The sequence below is a fragment of the Polyodon spathula genome, chromosome 28 (genome assembly GCF_017654505.1).
Source record: "Polyodon spathula isolate WHYD16114869_AA chromosome 28, ASM1765450v1, whole genome shotgun sequence".
NCBI classification, from domain to species: domain Eukaryota; kingdom Metazoa; phylum Chordata; class Actinopteri; order Acipenseriformes; family Polyodontidae; genus Polyodon; species Polyodon spathula.
Window position 1 is genome coordinate 1,050,356 of NC_054561.1, and position 17,974 is coordinate 1,068,329.

At 46.8% G+C, this 17,974-nt stretch overlaps 1 protein-coding gene across 1 annotated transcript; it reads left to right on the forward strand.

The window, feature by feature from the left end:
• Positions 1–4,437: 4,437 nt before the first annotated feature.
• Positions 4,438–13,731, forward strand: LOC121301909 (nuclear receptor subfamily 1 group D member 1-like). The gene is given in 9 exon segments (XM_041231627.1): positions 4,438–4,944; positions 8,842–9,132; positions 9,450–9,538; positions 10,253–10,397; positions 10,564–10,645; positions 10,647–11,238; positions 11,481–11,666; positions 12,130–12,340; positions 12,848–13,731. Coding segments are annotated over 9 exon segments (1,857 nt in total). The 5' UTR covers positions 4,438–4,880; the 3' UTR covers positions 13,045–13,731.
• Positions 13,732–17,974: the final 4,243 nt, after the last annotated feature.

Sequence of the window (17,974 nt, forward strand, 5' to 3'; positions counted from 1 at the left end):
GCAGGCCGACCACGGGGGGCAGTGTGTCAGTATATACGGGGGGGGGGCGTGTTTATACTAGACGCACGCCACATAAAACATAAACAACTTGTTTTATATATCTATACAGATAGATAGATAGATTTATTATTATTATTTTTTGCAGGCTGATCTACCCTTCAATGCTTGCCGCAGTTCTACCTCTAAGAAACCCGAGTAATGAAATGACATGAGTAAACTGAGCCGAATCTCTAACAAGGCTATTAAAAAAAAACATTATATAAAAAAAAAATATTATATATATATATATATATATATAAAACTCTTACCTTTACTATTCAACAGATTGGATGGGTTTTAATACACAGGTCAAACTAAAAGATCTGCAGCAAAGCGAGGACAGAATAATAATAAAACCGATGCGTTCGTAATTGCTGCTGCACAGGAAGTGATAAGTGATCCCATACAGCGGGACCTATCGCCGTCAATGACTGGAGGTTCGGCTGCAGGTTCGATAGAATTTCTGAAAAGTCCAATGCTGCACCAGCTGCTGCAGTAAGCTTCCCTTACCGCTAGAGGGGGCTAGAAGCTAATCTGAAAACACATGTCTTCAGCTCTGTGGGTTTTAATTTGGTACTGTACTGATATTAAAAATAATGTGTATGCATTTCCTTTGCTGTTCTTAATTACGCGCTGCTACGCATAACAAAATATACTACACATTGCAACACATAAATACATAACAACAAGTGGAACCACTTCTCACTGTATCTGTTGCCATGGCGTTTGCGTGGTATTCACAAGATATTTACAGCCAGTGCATTGCAGTATCAGGTAATGCTGCTCGCCCCTCCTCTTCACCACCCTGCCTGCACTGACCAAACCCTGCTCAAGATGTGCGCTGTGATGGATGACGTCCGTGTACAAACCTAAACCGTGCAAAAAAAAAAGACTGCACATGTCACTGCGGCAGAGGCGTCAGCGGGGGTGCGCGGCGGTGACTCGTTTGCTATGAAAAGTGGAGCATTAACGCGTCACACGGGCAGGCAGGTCGCTTGGCTGAAGTATTAAAATCCACGGGTTCCACTCGTGCACGTGCAGCGGCCACGTGACGCCTTCGAGCCGCCTCTCTGTTTATCTGTGACGTCGGCGTTCTCTCACAGTGCCGCTTCGCTCGAGCGCGACTCACATTGTATTTGTATATATATATATATAATATTATATTTATATATGTGTAAAAAAATAAATACATCAGATATAATTCACCCTCCTCTTTCCGCCACCCCTCCCTTTGATCGATCGACAGCATAACCGTCCCAGTTAGCTTCACAGGCGGGCTGTACTGGTGTATTATATACAAGATGCATCTCCCTCTTCACAGGCGGGCTGTACTGGTGTATTATATACAAGATGCGTCTCCCTCTTCACAGGCAGGGCTGTACTGGTGTATTATATACAAGATGTGTCTCCCTCTTCACAGGCGGGCTGTACTGGTGTATTATATACAAGATGCATCTCCCTCTTCACAGGCGGGCTGTACTGGTGTATTATATACAAGATGCATCTCCCTCTTCACAGGAGGGCTGTACTGGTGTATTATATACAAGATGCGTCTCCCTCTTCACAGGCAGGGCTGTACTGGTGTATTATATACAAGATGCGTCTCCCTCTTCACAGGCGGGCTGTACTGGTGTATTATATACAAGATGCATCTCCCTCTTCACAGGAGGGCTGTACTGGTGTATTATATACAAGATGCGTCTCCCTCTTCACAGGCGGGCTGTACTGGTGTATTATATACAAGATGCGTCTCCCTCTTCACAGGCAGGGCTGTACTGGTGTATTATATACAAGATGCGTCTCCCTCTTCACAGGCGGGCTGTACTGGTGTATTATTATTATTGTTATTGTTATTGTTATGATTGCTGTTGATACTATGATGATATTACTGCTGCTTTGTTAATCACGCGTGATCTGCCACACTTTTCTCGTTATAATTATAGAACTGATCATTAAAACCAGCTTTGCAGTTCTGTGGGTTCTACTGCTGTACTTTCTGACACTTTTTCTTGTTCAGTGTGCCTATCAGCACCTGGTTTTCTTCATCTGGTTTTAAATGGCTGCTGTATACAGCAAAAATCAACCCCATTTGTTTATTTTACCTACCGGTAATATTTGTCATCGTTACCTCATTAAAAACGGACTGTATTTAGAATAAAACAAGTCCCTTGACTAGCAGCCTGAGCGGGAATAAACAGCTTTCCTTCTAAGAAAAGATCATTTTGAAAGACTGGAGCTTCGGGTTACTGTTTTTACTGCCAGGATTTAGACTTGAGTCACGCGGACAGTAGGGTAGGACTAGCGCGTGTGACCTACATTTGCAAAATTCGTTGCATTGCAAATAAACGGAAACAAAAGACGAGCAATGCAACACTGCAGCCCACTGCTGCTCTGTTTAGGGGTTCGGCTGCAATAATGAATACATTTTTTTAACATCTTTTCCAATGAAAATAGAATGTAAAAGGTTTCACAACGAAGCTGGCCGGCAGTTTCAAGTTAGTCTTCACCGGAATTGCGGCCAGCTGCCGGGACACGGCACCCAGTGCTAACATTAGCGAGCCTGCCTGCCGCGGTTCTGGTTTCTTTAATGGCTGCTGCTGCTGTTTGAAGTTTCTGTTGAATGCAGCTAGCGTGCACGCGGCGGGCACAGAGGGGTGCAGCTCGAGCTCCACACGCACACACGGGTTGGTTGCCTCACGAGGACAGCCACGAGCCCCTGTTTTTTGTCTCCTTCGTCTTCACTCATCATCCACCCGATCTGCAGCAGCACGGGGGGAGGGGGGGGGGCACAGCCGAGGGTTGCATTGCAAGTACAAAAAAAGTCAATAAATAACCATAATCATCATGTGTCAGCGTGATGTGTGTACATATTAAATAGCATCACGTGCTGAGTGAAGATTTATGAATTTCTTCTTCATATATATATATATATATAACCGTCATATAACCGTCTGAGTGTTGCTACAGGCAGCACTGGGAACGAGGCTGGGAGACATTTCCATGAATTAACCTTCTCCTTTCAAGTTGTTACAAGAAACTCCCGCAGTTAAACATTAGCTGAGATTACCGTCAAAACAAAGGAAACACACACACACACACCAAACTCGATGTAGTCTGTAAATATTTAGCATCCTGTTTGGTATTCGGAGAAAAACGTGTCATTTTTTTTAATCTGAAAACACTCCCAGATTCTCAGGACCCCCACCCGATCATTGCAAATAGCACGTGATCTTTTTCAGCACGAGTTGTTTTAAAGGTCACGCGGCTGTTAGACAATGGGAGTCCTGTTTTCGTTTCTCCGCCCCGGTGTTCTTTCAGTTTTAATCACATAGTTCTGGGTTGATTAGCCCGAGAACCCTCTCTGCATTTCAAAAAAATACCTCTACCGAGACAGAACAGAAATGGGGCACAAGCGCAAAGGTCGAAGCCTTGCACCAGTATGATCCGCTGAACTTCCCCATGAACCTCTACCGAGACAGAACAGAAATGGGGCACAAGCGCAAAGGTCGAAGCCTTGCACCAGTATGATCCGCTGAACTTCCCCATGAACTCTCTACGGCTGGATTGCACGCAGTGAAGGTCAAGCGGAGCGCTAGCAATACAACAACCACTTCAAATACCCTGCAGTGCGCAGCTCTGTACCGGTAGCAATGCAACAACCACTTCAAATACCCTGCAGTGCGCAGCTCTGTACCGGTAGCAATGCAACAACCACTTCAAATACCCTGCAGTGCGCAGCTCTGTACCGGTAGCAATGCAACAACCACTTCAAATACCCTGCAGTGCGCAGCTCTGTACCGGTAGCAATGCAACAACCACTTCAAATACCCTGCAGTGCGCAGCTCTGTACCGGTAGCAATGCAACAACCACTTCAAAAATATAACCAACACAACAGTACTGATACTACGTGTACTACTAATAATAATGTAACAGCAATGAGTATTTTATATGTAATGCAGATTGCGTGTATTTGTGTATTTATGCAGAAACGGAACTGCCTTGTCCCGAAATTCTTACTCGCGTTTCTTTGCGGGATTAACGACATAAATAAATAATGATTCTGTTCTGTGCGCTCGCGGACAGAAAGCAAACAAAAAAAAGTATGTCACTGGGGCACGAGGCGCTCTCTCCGAAGATCACGCGGTCCCGTTCCTCTGCCGCGTGTGGGTTTCTATTTGCTCGTGCACAGAGAGGGCCCGCCCCCCCCTCGCAGGTCCTGCCCGGGGAGGGGTGTGCGCCCCCCCGCGCGCGGCGACAATGTTAAAGTTTGTGTGTCGTCGCGGAGAGGAGAGAGAGAGGGGGGGGGGGGCGGAGAGAGAGAGAGAGAGGGGGGGGGGAGAGAGAGAGAGAGAGGAGAGAGGAGAGAGAGAGAGAGAGAGAGAGAGAGAGAGAGGGAGGAGACAGAGAAAGAGAGAGAGATGAGATGGAGCAAAACCTGGCATCTCACTCGCTTTGCAGCTCAGATTGGAAAAGCGCATGTACTGCGAGTTTCGGTTCGCATCCCTAACGCAGCAAGCCGTGCACTGGAAAGCGACGGAGGCGTGAATGGGTTTACCATCCAACCAAAGAGCCGCCAAGAAATCACAAAACAGACCCACTGCTTGCAACCAACAGCTGCTTCGCTTTGACAGACACTCCTGTGTTCTTTCAGCAAGTTAAAAACATTTTTTTTTATCCTGTTAAATGAAGTTTGTCAAGTTCTGGAGGGACACGTTTGCAACCTTTATATTTTACTAACGAGAAAGAAAAAGGAAGAAATACGTTGTTGAGAGAGGGGAGGAAATATACTCAGTCCGCCTCTTCTCTCAGTGCACGCCACCCCCATGTTCTAGATATTCTTATGACTTTGCTAAAGTTCCAGAAGATGACAACAGCAGCGATGGACACCGATAACATCAACACAGGTGAACCCCGGTCCCTCCGCGAGTCACTGCCGCAGTGCTGTGCTTATCACTCTGGGGTCGGGTTTGTTCTGCTTCGGTATTGCAACCGTGTCACGGTAGCTGCTTTCAGTGTCACGCACGTATTATCAGTGTCACACACGTATTATCTTGTGTGTTGTGCGGACGAATGCTTTTTTTTTTTTGCTTGGTGTTTGTGGAAGGTCAAACGAAAATTTATTGGTAACACCCGGTTTGCTGCCCCGCACTTCGGCACGAAGGCACGTGAGCCCGTCACACCGAGTTCACCACAACAAACGTGCAGTCAGAATAAGCTACTTGTTTTGCAGGGTGGCTGAACCGTGTTTTTTTGTTGCCGCAAAGTTCGGTTGGACTTTTCGTCACATGAGCTTTTTGTTTCACGGCGGACCGCCCGTCCTTAAATATCAGTGGCGTCTCGACTTCCCCCCCCCGCCCCCCCACATGGGGGGGTCGCATTGGCGTACCACTTTAGCACATATGAAAGGCACACGTAAAAATTTTTTTTAGTAAAGGTAGACGTTAATACTAATTATTTATATATATATATATATAATATAAATATATATATATATATATATATATATATATATATATATATATAGAGAGAGAGAGAGAGAGAGAGAGAGAGAGAGAGAGAGAGAGAGAGAGAGAGAGAGAATTCATGTAGAATTAACATGTATGCAGAAATAGTTATTATAATGCTTCTATCTCTGTTTAAAAAAAAATGTTCACAGAGCTGAAAGAAGTTAAGCGATGTGCAATAATACATGAATTACAGGAGGACTCTTCGCTAGTTCTCGTGTGGTACAGAAATGCCGCGACCTTGTTGTTCGGTCGGCTGCGGTGTTTTTAAGACCCGCGGAATGAATTGCACATGCAGGGTGCTGTATTGTGGGCTCCTCCTCTCCAGGACTTGCTGGAAGCCTGTAATTCCCATGAGGTCAGGTGTATTTTGCCCCACATCCCTCCTGACCAGCGCTGCACAGTTATATATAACTCACGTGGAACTCGGCTCTTAGCCATGTGCGTTTTGTTTTCATTCATGACCTTCCTTTGTCCCCATTGGACGGAATTCTGCCCAGCGTCCCAGGCGGCTGATTGGTCAGTGGGTGGGGACTGGTCAGCAGCCCTGCTATAGTTTATATAATTAAAGTACTGGGATGTAAATGGGAAACAGCATACAACAGTTAACGTTTCTGGTAAATCGTAGATAAGACGAGATGACTCTTACATACAGTATATACTGTAGATAGACTCATATTGACAATCAGAAAGGACAATATAGTAATAATAATATAATAATCATAATAGAATAATGATTGTAATGAAGTGGGCGGGGGGTGGGTAGCGGCGGTGACGTAAGAACAGTTTTGTAATGAAGTGGGCGGGGGGTGGGTAGCGGCGGTGACGTAACTGCTGTTTTCAGGAACACGTGGATCAGGGGCGTGATTCCGGCTGATTGTTTGTCAGGTGTTGATCTGTTGACCTTTATTCTTCATGAAAGCCGAATAAAAAAAAAAAGTCCGTCTGTTAACAGAAGCCAACTGCACCGCTACATGAAAAAAAGTGTTTGATTTTAAATGCATGATCGTTTCTCTAGCGCTGGTGTAAATGGGCGGACTATTTCAATGACCATCCTAAAATACATATTTATTTATTTATTGATTGGATCTGTTTGTTTTTTAAGCCTGGCCTTGATTTCCTCGAAACATAATGACTGCCATTTTCTAAGAGCTCGACAGATAGGCTTGTTTGCTTTTGCCCTAGATTGCTTCCACCTCTCTGGAGTGCGTGGGAGGAGAGGGGGGGGGGGGGGGGAGAGAGAGAGAGAGAGACAGAGACAGAGAGAGAGAGGCAGGCTGCACATGTTGAAGTCATGGTTACACCTGACACAGTGACCCTTTGACCCTTTGTTCCCGTTGTGAGTGATGTAATCAGATGGAAGGCTGCCTCCGGAATCCCGGCTCTGACAGGCCATCAGCCCATCTCTGGCAGCTGGAACATTCTTGCATTTCAAAAAGCAGCAGGAGGCCAATTGAGCGCCACATCACAACCCCCCTGTTTATATATAATATACACCCTGAACCCGTTAGCACTTTGATGTTGTTATAATTCATAATGAAGAGAAACACGCTGCAGTTGGATATTTCTAATGTAAAATGTACTGTAGTATTATTATTGTTTAGAACAATTTGGTCACGTTTCAAAGCTGTGTGGCCGAGTCATTGGGACGGTTAATGTATGTGTGATAGTTGTAAAATATACCCTCTACTCAGCACCCATCGACAGCAGCAGCCTCTATGAATAATGAATGGATTTCTGGGATACTGCCACTGGATATATATTGTATTATATACAATATATAATTCACTGTGTATTGTTTTTTCTCAGAAACATTAGATACATTATTGGGTTTCACGACCAGCAGTGTCGACCTGTTGGCAGAATTTAGGGTTTAGAAAGGCAGCCGTTTGTGGGCACAGCAGTATCAACTCCAGCCTGCCTTGCGGTGAACAGCACGTCGGCTGGCCATTGCCCTGTGATCTCCGAGTGGGATTTTTATTGCTGCCTGGTATTTTAAAAACGCCTGCATCATTAAAATCCAGCGACGGTCACCTCTTTTTACTCTAAGTCCAGCTGACCCCAAATACCCTTTGCGACATTCTGTTGTGAACGCGTAGCCATGGCAATAGAACATCCCACCCCATGGAATTTCCTTTTCCGGAATTGTTTGTCAGGGTACCTGACCCTCAGCGTAGCACCCCAGAGCTCAGATCCTGTTGCTCTGGTTTGTTGACCTGCAGTCTACCCTCTTATTATAAATAACTAACCTCTGCATGCAGGGGTCGGGAGCAGGGTCAGTGATTAATTAGAACTGTGCTCTTTTATTTTTTCTTGGTTTTTTTTGGGAATACACCTAGTAACAGCACAGCAAAGAGTAATAAACCACAGAGAAGACTGGTACAGCACAGCAAAGAGTAATAAAGCACAGAGAGGTCTGGTAAAGCATAGGGAAGCATTGTAAAGCACAGTGAGGTCTGGTAAAGCATAGGGAAGCATTGTAAAGCACAGAGAGGTCTGGTAAAGCACAGGGAAGCATTGTAAAGCACAGGGAGGACTGGTAAAGCACAGGGAAGCATTGTAAAGCACAGTGAGGTCTGGTAAAGCACAGGGAAGCATTGTAAAGCACAGAGAGGTCTGGTAAAGCACAGGGAAGCATTGTAAAGCACAGAGAGGTCTGGTAAAGCATAGGGAAGCATTGTAAAGCACAGAGAGGTCTGGTAAAGCACAGGGAAGCATTGTAAAGCACAGAGAGGTCTGGTAGAGCACAGGGAAGCATTGTAAAGCACAGAGAGGTCTGGTAAAGCATAGGGAAGCATTGTAAAGCACAGAGAGGTCTGGTAAAGCATAGGGAAGCATTGTAAAGCACAGAGAGGTCTGGTAAAGCACAGGGAAACATTGTAAAGCACAGAGAGGTCTGGTAAAGCATAGGGAAGCATTGTAAAGCACAGAGAGGTCTGGTAAAGCATAGGGAAGCATTGTAAAGCACAGAGAGGTCTGGTAAAGCACAGGGAAGCATTGTAAAGCACAGAGAGGTCTGGTAAAGCATAGGGAAGCATTGTAAAGCACAGAGAGGTCTGGTAAAGCATATGGAAGCATTGTAAAGCACAGAGAGGTCTGGTAAAGCACAGGGAAGCATTGTAAAGCACAGAGAAGTCTGGTAAAGCACAGGGAAGCATTGTAAAGCACAGGGAGGTCTGGTAAAGCATAGTGTAGCATTGTAAAGCACAGAGAGGTCTGGTAAAACTACTGTGCTATGCAATAGGAGCCTGGTTTCTCTGCCTGTGTTATATTGTTTATTTTCTGTCTGTGTTGCAGGTGGGGTCATCTCGTATATCGGCTCCACAGGGGGGTCCCCAAGTCGGACCAGCCCGGTGTCTCTGTACAGCGACAACTCCAACAGCAGCTTCCAGTCGCTGTGTCTCTCGCAGCCCCTGTTCGGCTGCTCCTTCCCCCCCTCCCCCAGCAGCTCCCTGTCCCAGTGCGGGGGGGGCGGGGGTTCCGGGGAGGAATCGGGGTCCCCCAGCGCTGGGGGGTCCCCTCAGAGTGTGCGCTCCGGCAGAGGGGAGGGCCGCTGCTCCCCCAGCAAGGCAGCCAGCAGCATCAGCAGTGAGTACCCCATTTCAAACTACGGCTGCCTGCCTGCCTGCCTGCCTGCCTGCCTGTCTGTCTGTCTGTCTGTCTGTGTGTTTGTGTGTCTGCCTGGCTCTCTGCCTGCCTGCCTGCCTGTCTGCAAGTCTGCAAGTCTACTCTCATTGCAGAGCAGTTTTAGAGCCAGTCCAGGATCTCAATAGTAATAATGTAACAAAATAAATAAATAAATAAATAAAACTTACATTTGTGCTAACGCCTCCCTGTTTCAGTGTCAGGGTGTGTGTCGCATGTCTAGCGGTTCTGTGTTGACCCCCTCTCTTTCTCTCTCGCAGAGCTGAACGGCTTGGTGCTGCTGTGTAAGGTGTGTGGAGACGTGGCCTCGGGATTCCACTATGGTGTCCACGCCTGTGAGGGGTGCAAGGTGAGAGACTCCCCTCAGTGCGCTTTTGATTTAACTCATAGTTGTTACTGAGACACACTGGGGCTAATCAAGCTGGTAGTAAAACCTGGGGTGGGTGACACTGCTCTGCAGTAGGACTGTGATGCCCTTGCCGAGCGGCTCTCCTCTCTGTGATGCCCGTGCCGAGCGGCTCTCCTCTCTGTGATGCCCGTGCCGAGCGGCTCTCCTCTCTGTGATGCCCGTGCCGAGCGGCTGTCCTCTCTGTGATGCCCGTGCCGAGCGGCTGTCCTCTCTGTGATGCCCGTGCCGAGCGGCTGTCCTCTCTGTGATGCCCGTGCCGAGCGGCTCTCCTCTCTGTGATGCCCGTGCCGAGCGGCTGTCCTCTCTGTGATGCCCGTGCCGAGCGGCTCTCCTCTCTGTTATGCCCGTGCCGAGCGGCTCTCCTCTCTGTGATGCCCGTGCCGAGCGGCTCTCCTCTCTGTGATGCCCGTGCCGAGCGGCTCTCCTCTCTGTGATGCCCGTGCCGAGCGGCTCTCCTCTCTGTGATGCCCGTGCCGAGCGGCTCTCCTCTCTGTGATGCCCGTGCCGAGCGGCTCTCCTCTCTGTGATGCCCGTGCCGAGCGGCTCTCCTCTCTGTGATGCCGGTGCCGAGATGCTCTCCTCTCTGTTGCCGGTGCTGAGATGCTCTCCTCTCTGTTGCCGGTGCTGAGATGCTCTCCTCTCTCTCCCTTTCAGGGTTTTTTCCGGCGCAGTATCCAGCAGAATATCCAGTACAAGAAGTGCCTGAAGAACGAGAGCTGCTCAATCATGAGGATCAACAGGAACCGCTGCCAGCATTGCCGCTTCAAGAAGTGCCTGAGTGTGGGCATGTCCCGGGACGGTGAGGAGCCCCAGTAATACACACGATACCCACACACACACCCACGCATCTCTCTGTGCTTGACCTTGTTTTCATTGTGCTGTGGGGTTACCGCAGGGACGATACTGTATAAGTGCTAATATTCCTGTCCTCTTGTGTTCTAACGGCGCTTCTCATTTCCTCTCAGCCGTGCGTTTCGGACGAATCCCGAAGCGTGAGAAGCAGCGTATGCTGGCGGAGATGCAGAGCGCCATGAACAACATGGTGAACATCAACAGCAGCAGCAGCCAGCTGCACCCCACAGCCCCCTCCCCTCCCCCCGCCCAGCCCCACCCACAACCCCTCACCCCCACCCCCCCCCGCCTCACCTCCCCAGTGGACCCCCTGCTCGCCCCCCAGCCCCGGAACCGACCGGACCATCTCACAGATCGCCAAGGCTCACAGAGAGAGCTTCGTCTTCGCTCACGACAGGCTCTCACGCACCGCACTGGCACCAGGCTGCCAAAAGGGGGCGCTAGACAACTGGGATGCAAACCGCTGTGCCAGTGGGTACCATTTTAATGGAGTCAACAACCTCTACCGTCACGATAACAACCTGCCCCTCTCCCACTCGCACAGCTATCCTGCTGGCAGCCCCCCTGTCCTGAACCACCTCTCCCCCTGCCCCCAGGTCGGCCCTGACTTCCCCAGCATTCACAGCTACTGCTTCATGCACCAGAACTGTGCCAGTGAGCAGCAGCTGTGCTACAGCAATGGCCATGCTGGTCACAGCCAGGAAGTAGAGCCTCAGACACTCCGCCACTCCTGCTCAGACAGCCAGGGACAGAGCTGCCCATGGGGAGGGACCCGGGACGTGCTGCTGGTAAGAATTTGAGTCGAGACATTGAGTTGTCATTGATGTGTGTTATTTGAATGTGTTACTTTTCCTTTAGTGCTTTTTACTGAAGAAGACGTCGAGAAAGTCTTCTAGAGGAAAATCATTGAATATACATTGAAGTACTGATAAAAACTCCTAGTGGAAACGCCAGTCGTTTCATTTATTAGGTTCCCTCTAGTGTTTCTACTGAAGACACTGAGAAAGGCTTTTCACTCCCCCCCCCCCAGGCCTGTCCGATGAACATGCACCCCCACAGTGATGGGCTGCGCTCCCCGCAGGAGATCTGGGACGATTTCTCCCTCAGCTTCACCCCGGCCGTGCGCGAGGTCGTGGAATTCTCCAAACACATCCCGGGGTTCCAGGAGCTCTCCCAGCTGGACCAGGTCACCCTGCTCAAAGCCGCTACTTTCGAGGTATGAGGCAACTCTGGGATAGCGGGACAGTTAGCGAGTGAGCCGTCTGAGTGAAGCTCTCCAGTAACGAACTCCCAGTGCCAGCAGTGCTGCTTTCCTGGAACAAACATTTCGGGGACCGTTCTACTCGTTAAAATATTGAGCATCTCTTTAAAGAGGAGACGCTTATCTATTCAGGGATGCAGTCCCCCCCCCCTAGTCTTGCTGTAAAGCATTTGTTGTTGGCATACTTTGTGCCAGTAGTGTGTGTGTGTATAGTATATTTATAAACAAACAAAAAGATTTGCCCAGCAATAGTTTACCACAGCCCCAGTAAGCCAGTAAAATGCCAGCGCCCCGGATAAGAGGATAATGAGCTTCCGAATCACCTTTTAAACAGACTGCTCAGTGGAGTCGTGCCTGGGTGCCCCACGCTGTCCCCGCGGCGCTCCTGTCTCGTCACTGACCGGCTTCTCTGTTGCAGGTGCTGGTGGTGCGCTTCGCCTCCCTCTTCAACGTGACGGCCCAGACAGTCACCTTCGTGTCGGGGTCCTCCTACAGCCTGCCTGCGCTGCGGGGGATGGGGATGGGCGAGCTGCTCAGCGCCATGTTCGAGTTCAGCGAGAAGCTGAGTGCCCTGGAGCTGAGCCCCGAGGAGCTGGGGCTGTTCACCGCTGTCGTGCTTGTCTCCGCAGGTAAGGGGGGGAGGGGGCAGCAAGCAGTCCATGGATCAAACTAGTTAGGAAAGTTCCCCCATAGTAAAAGCATAGCAAAGTGTAATAAAGCACAGTGAAAGCATGGAAAAGCATAGGAAGCATTGTAAAACACATAGAGGTCTGGTAAAGCACAGAGAGGTCCGGTAAAGCACAGGGAAGCATTGTAAAGCACAGAGAGGTCCGGTAATGCACAGGGAAGCATTGTAAAGCACAGAGAGGTCCGGTAAAGCACAGGGAAGCATTGTAAAGCACAGAGAGGTCCGGTAAAGCACAGGGAAGCATTGTAAAGCACAGAGAGGTCCGGTAAAGCACAGGGAAGCATTGTAAAGCACAGAGAGGTCCGGTAAAGCACAGGGAAGCATTGTAAAGCACAGAGAGGTCTGGTAAAGCATAGGGAAGCATTGTAAAGCACAGAGAGGTCTGGTAAAGCACAGTTTATAAGTAGCTCTATAGCTGACCCTGCCTGTGTCCCCTCTCCCTCTCCAGATCGCTCTGGGATCGAGGATGTGAATTCCGTGGAGCGGCTCCAGGAATCTCTGATCCGGGCGCTGAGGGTCCTGGTGACCCGGAGCTTCCCTCAGGATCCGTCGCGCTTCACCAAGCTGCTGCTGAAACTGCCGGACCTGCGGAGCCTCAACAACATGCACTCCGAGAAGCTGCTCTCGTTCCGTGTGGAGGCGTGAGCACAGCGAGCGGGATCGCTGGAGAGAAGCAGGCGGACTCACACCCAGGGACACACCTCACACAGTGTCTGCTTCGCAGTGCTTTTACTACAGACCTCTGCTCGTGATAACGCGCTGGGTTGTTGCGTGATGCGCAGCTGTTACGGATTCTGTCCCCCTGCGGCGAGATGAAGAGTAAAGCTCTAAAACCACGAATGCAGACGAGCTCGGCTCTTTCGCGCCCGGTGCGCGCCCATCCTCTGCCCCTTCCTACACACGCACCCTCACCACGCAACCTCTGCTGTAGGGTAAGATTTTTCAACAGGAATCACAATCGCAGTAAAGGCTGATGAGACATATCAGGTTTTTTTTTGTTTTTTTATAACCAGGGTGAAACAAGGTGTTAATAATTTAAGCTAGAAGAGATTTTTTTTTTTTCTTTGTACATTATCAGAATGCAGCTTTCTTCCTATCACTGGTTGCACATGTCTTGCTTTTAAACCAGAATTGTTAAAAAAAAAGGGTTCTGAGCAAATTATATATATAAATATTTTAATATAAAAAAGACAGTTTTGCATAAAGAATGTTAAAAAGTTGAGATTAAAGTAGATTAAAGAAACTGTCCAGCTGTTGTAAGCACTTCAGTATTGTGCATATATCTACCATAGAGATGATAATGTATATAACACTGTATGTATAAAAAAATAATAATAAAGAGTTATTATACAGAATATGCTGTGTTAAATTTATTTTTGCAAAGAGATCTGAGCTAAATTGCTGTCTCCCTCTGCTGGTCCTGAGTGGTACTTCTCCTAGTAGTGACAGTTAAGTTTATTTTACATAATAATAATAATAATAATAATAATAATAATAATAATAGGGATGTAAATAAGAGTCCTATTGCATAGCAGTTTCATCCATTCCAGCTTTTAACACTAACTTGATTAGCCACAGTACGTATAGTGTGTCTTATTATTAAAGTCATAGCAAAACCAGGAATGGATCAAACTGTTATGCAATGGGAGTCTTATTGCCCTCCCTGGACTCTGAGGTGTTTGAGGGAATTATGCATTATGCATGTATGCCTTTATCCAGCATGATTTCACTCCCTCTGTACCAGGCACTAGGACCCCACTGGAAGTTTGGTGCCACTGTCTTGATATTTTCAAAAGCAAGCGCATCGCGTCACAGTCTACTCGTCGGGCAAACCTGGGCTTGGTTGAAGAAGCCTAGCGAATCACAGGGCAACAGGAAGAGGGTCAAACTGAAAATCCCTCCAGATTGCGGATGCCATTTTGTGTGTGGCAAATGAAGCCTTGCGTTGTAAAGACAGCGTGCCCTGGATGCTAACGACTCGGAATTCTATAAAGACAACTAGCCTTGGTTACACATATCTATGGCAGGAAACTGGAACAGTGGAGCAACCCCTGAGCTGAAAGCGCCTGACAGAAATCCGGACTGAAAAAACAAACAAGCAAGCTCAGTATTTGGCTAATTGCAGTAAGGACCATGAAGGAGGAGGTAAACAAAAAGTACATCATTGGAAAATACTGTGTCTTTAATGCGTGCTAACACACCCACAGGTATAAACACACCCACAGGTATAAACACACCCACAGGTATAAACACACCCACAGGTATACAGAGACACACAGGTACTAACACACACCCACAGGTATAAACACACCCACAGGTATAAACACACCCACAGGTATAAACACACACAGGTATAAACACACCCACAGGTATACAGAGACACACAGGTACAAACACACACCCACAGGTATACAGAGACACACAGGTACAAACACACACCCACAGGTATAAACACACCCACAGGTATACAGAGACACACAGGTACAAACACACACCCACAGGTATACAGAGACACACAGGTACAAACACACACCCACACACCCACAGGTATACAGAGACACACAGGTACAAACACACACCCACAGGTATACAGAGACACACAGGTATACACACACACACAGGTATAAACACACCCACAGGTATAAACACACCCACAGGTATACAGAGACACACATGTATACAGAGACACACAGGTACAAACACACACCCACAGGTATAAACACACCCACAGGTATACAGAGACACACAGGTACAAACACACACCCACAGGTATACAGAGACACACAGGTATACACACACAGGTACAAACACACACCCACAGGTATACAGAGACACACAGGTACAAACACACACCCACAGGTATACAGAGACACACAGGTACAAACACACACCCACAGGTATAAACACACCCACAGGTATACAGAGACACACAGGTACAAACACACACCCACAGGTATACACACACCCACAGGTACAAACACACACACAGGTATACACACACCCACAGGTATACAGAGACACACAGGTACAAACACACACCCACAGGTATAAACACACCTACAGGTATACAGAGACACACAGGTACAAACACACACCCACAGGTAAACACACACCTACAGGTATACAGAGACACACAGGTACAAACACACACCCACAGGTATACAGAGACAGGTACAAACACACACAGGTATAAAGAGACACACAGGTATACAGAGACACACAGGTATAAACACACCCACAGGTATACAGAGACACACAGGTACAAACACCCACAGGTATACAGAGACACACACAGGTATACAGAGACACACAGGTACAAACACACACACACACAGGTATACAGAGACACAGTTATAAACACACACCGACCCACACACACACAGGAATACAGAGACACAGGTATAAACACACAGGTATACAGAGACACACAGGTATAAACACACACACACGCACCCACACACAGGTACAGATACACACAGGTATACACAGATACACACACACAGGTTAGATTTACAAGGAGTGTAGAACTAAAACAAAAAGGCTGAGAGATCACAAGAAAGAAGGAAACAAACGCGTGGCGCTGCCCTCAGTCAGAACCCAGCTTTACCCTTTTATTAACATGCTGATTGAAACATCTTGAATCAGGGTTAGTTCCGCTGTGTACAGAAAGAAAGAAAAAAAGTTCCGAATGCAACAATTAAACAAGAATTACAATCCCATGTCATCTTTTTAAAAGCAGTCCAAAAAATGTTTTAATAAAAACAGTTTCAGTTTCAAATGCAAGAATCTAAATGAGGAACATGACAATGGCAAAAAAAAAACAAACAAAAAAAACGATCACTTTTCTCTTTTTAATTCTTCTACATTTTTTAAAACGATTCGAGTTATGGGGAAAAAAGCAGGTATTGTCTTTGGAAATAGTTAAAAGCATGGTTAGAGTTTTTTTTTTTTAATTATACTAAATGAAAATGCCACGAACCAAGGTATTGTATTTAACTTTAATTATTATTATTATTATTATTATTATTATTATTATTATTATTATTATTATTATTAATATTTTTTTGCTATTATATCCTAAGAGGTAGATCAACAAAAGCATTTTAATGGTTACAAAAAAGAACGTGCCTCCTCTGGATCTAAAGTGCGGGCGAGTTTGTTCTTTCCCGAGTAAAGCTCCGGGAAGCAGGGGTGTGAGGGCACGGAAACGGGCGACTCTGAAAACGTGTCGTGACAGCTTTACCCTCTGACTGTAACAATCGCGACCCCGCTAACAGAACGTGGCGCTTGTGTCATGCAATTACGTCATGGATGCGTTTCGGGTAGAATTGCACTAAACTGTCTAGAGAGGGGTCTCCAGCCCTGGTCCTGGGGGGCTCTATCCAGCAGGCTTTCTAGGTGTCTTTACGTCATCAGTGGCTAAACATCTGGAACACCTGTTCATCTGGACTAATTAAGACACTAACTGGTTCAATTGAGTAACTGAGAGATTGTTTGAAACAAAAAACCAGCAGCCCCAGTAGCTGTCCAGGACCGGGATTGGGGACCCCGTCTCTATACCGATCTTTAAAGAGTAAGTAGCGGGGTTCCGTCCCCACGTGTTGCTACAACTGTGTAATGAAAGGTGTGCTATCCCCCCCCCCACCCCCCTTGCTCTCAATTACTAAACCAGACCCTGCATAGAACTGAAACAGAGGCAGATTTCAAGTTAATTATCACATTTTATATAGTTATGTTGAAATCTCTAACTTGCTTAAAGGGCTGCAAGCAATTAAAAAGGCCTAATTAAGCTAATTATGAGTTGTGGGGTTCAGTTAAGAAATTGACAGCTCGGTAGGAATGAAAAGCAGCCGACACAGGGGGTCCTGGGACCGGGTTTGAGAATCACAGGTGTCAGGGTTATTGCCCACACTGTCAAACAGGTAAGCAATCACAAATAATGATCCATGATGTGGTGCGGAACAGAAAAGACAGAGCCCTTGCTGTGATTTCGAGAACACACCTCCTACCCAGGGCACTAGAGCGGACATTTTGAAAAAGGGCTTTGAAACCGACTAAGTTCTAAGTGTAAAACGCTGTCAGGATGCGAACAATGAAAAGAAAAATGACAGGTACACTTGAAGCAACACGTGGAACCCTTACTGGAGAGAGAATGAACGCTTATCACCCCTGCCGGTCCTTTTACGCATTGACACACACTCGCTCTTCTGCACCTTCTATAAATTCAACTCAAACCGGAGAGGTATTCAAAAAAAAAACAAAATAAAAAAACGAAAAAAAAAAAAAAAACTAAAAAAAAAAAAAAAAAAAAAACCAAAAAAAAAAAAAAAAAAAAAACCCCCCCCCCCCCCCAAAAAAAAAAAAAAAAAAAAAACACGAAATTCTTGTGTGTGTGTTGTGTGTGTGTGTTTTGAAATAATAAATAAATAAAAATACGGCACGATAACAAGGGAGAAAATATATATATATATATATATATATATATATATATATATATATATGTGTGTGTGTGTGTGTGTGTTTGTAATATTGTTTGTAATATCTTTCTTTGTTTGTGTTAAACAATCTTGTGACA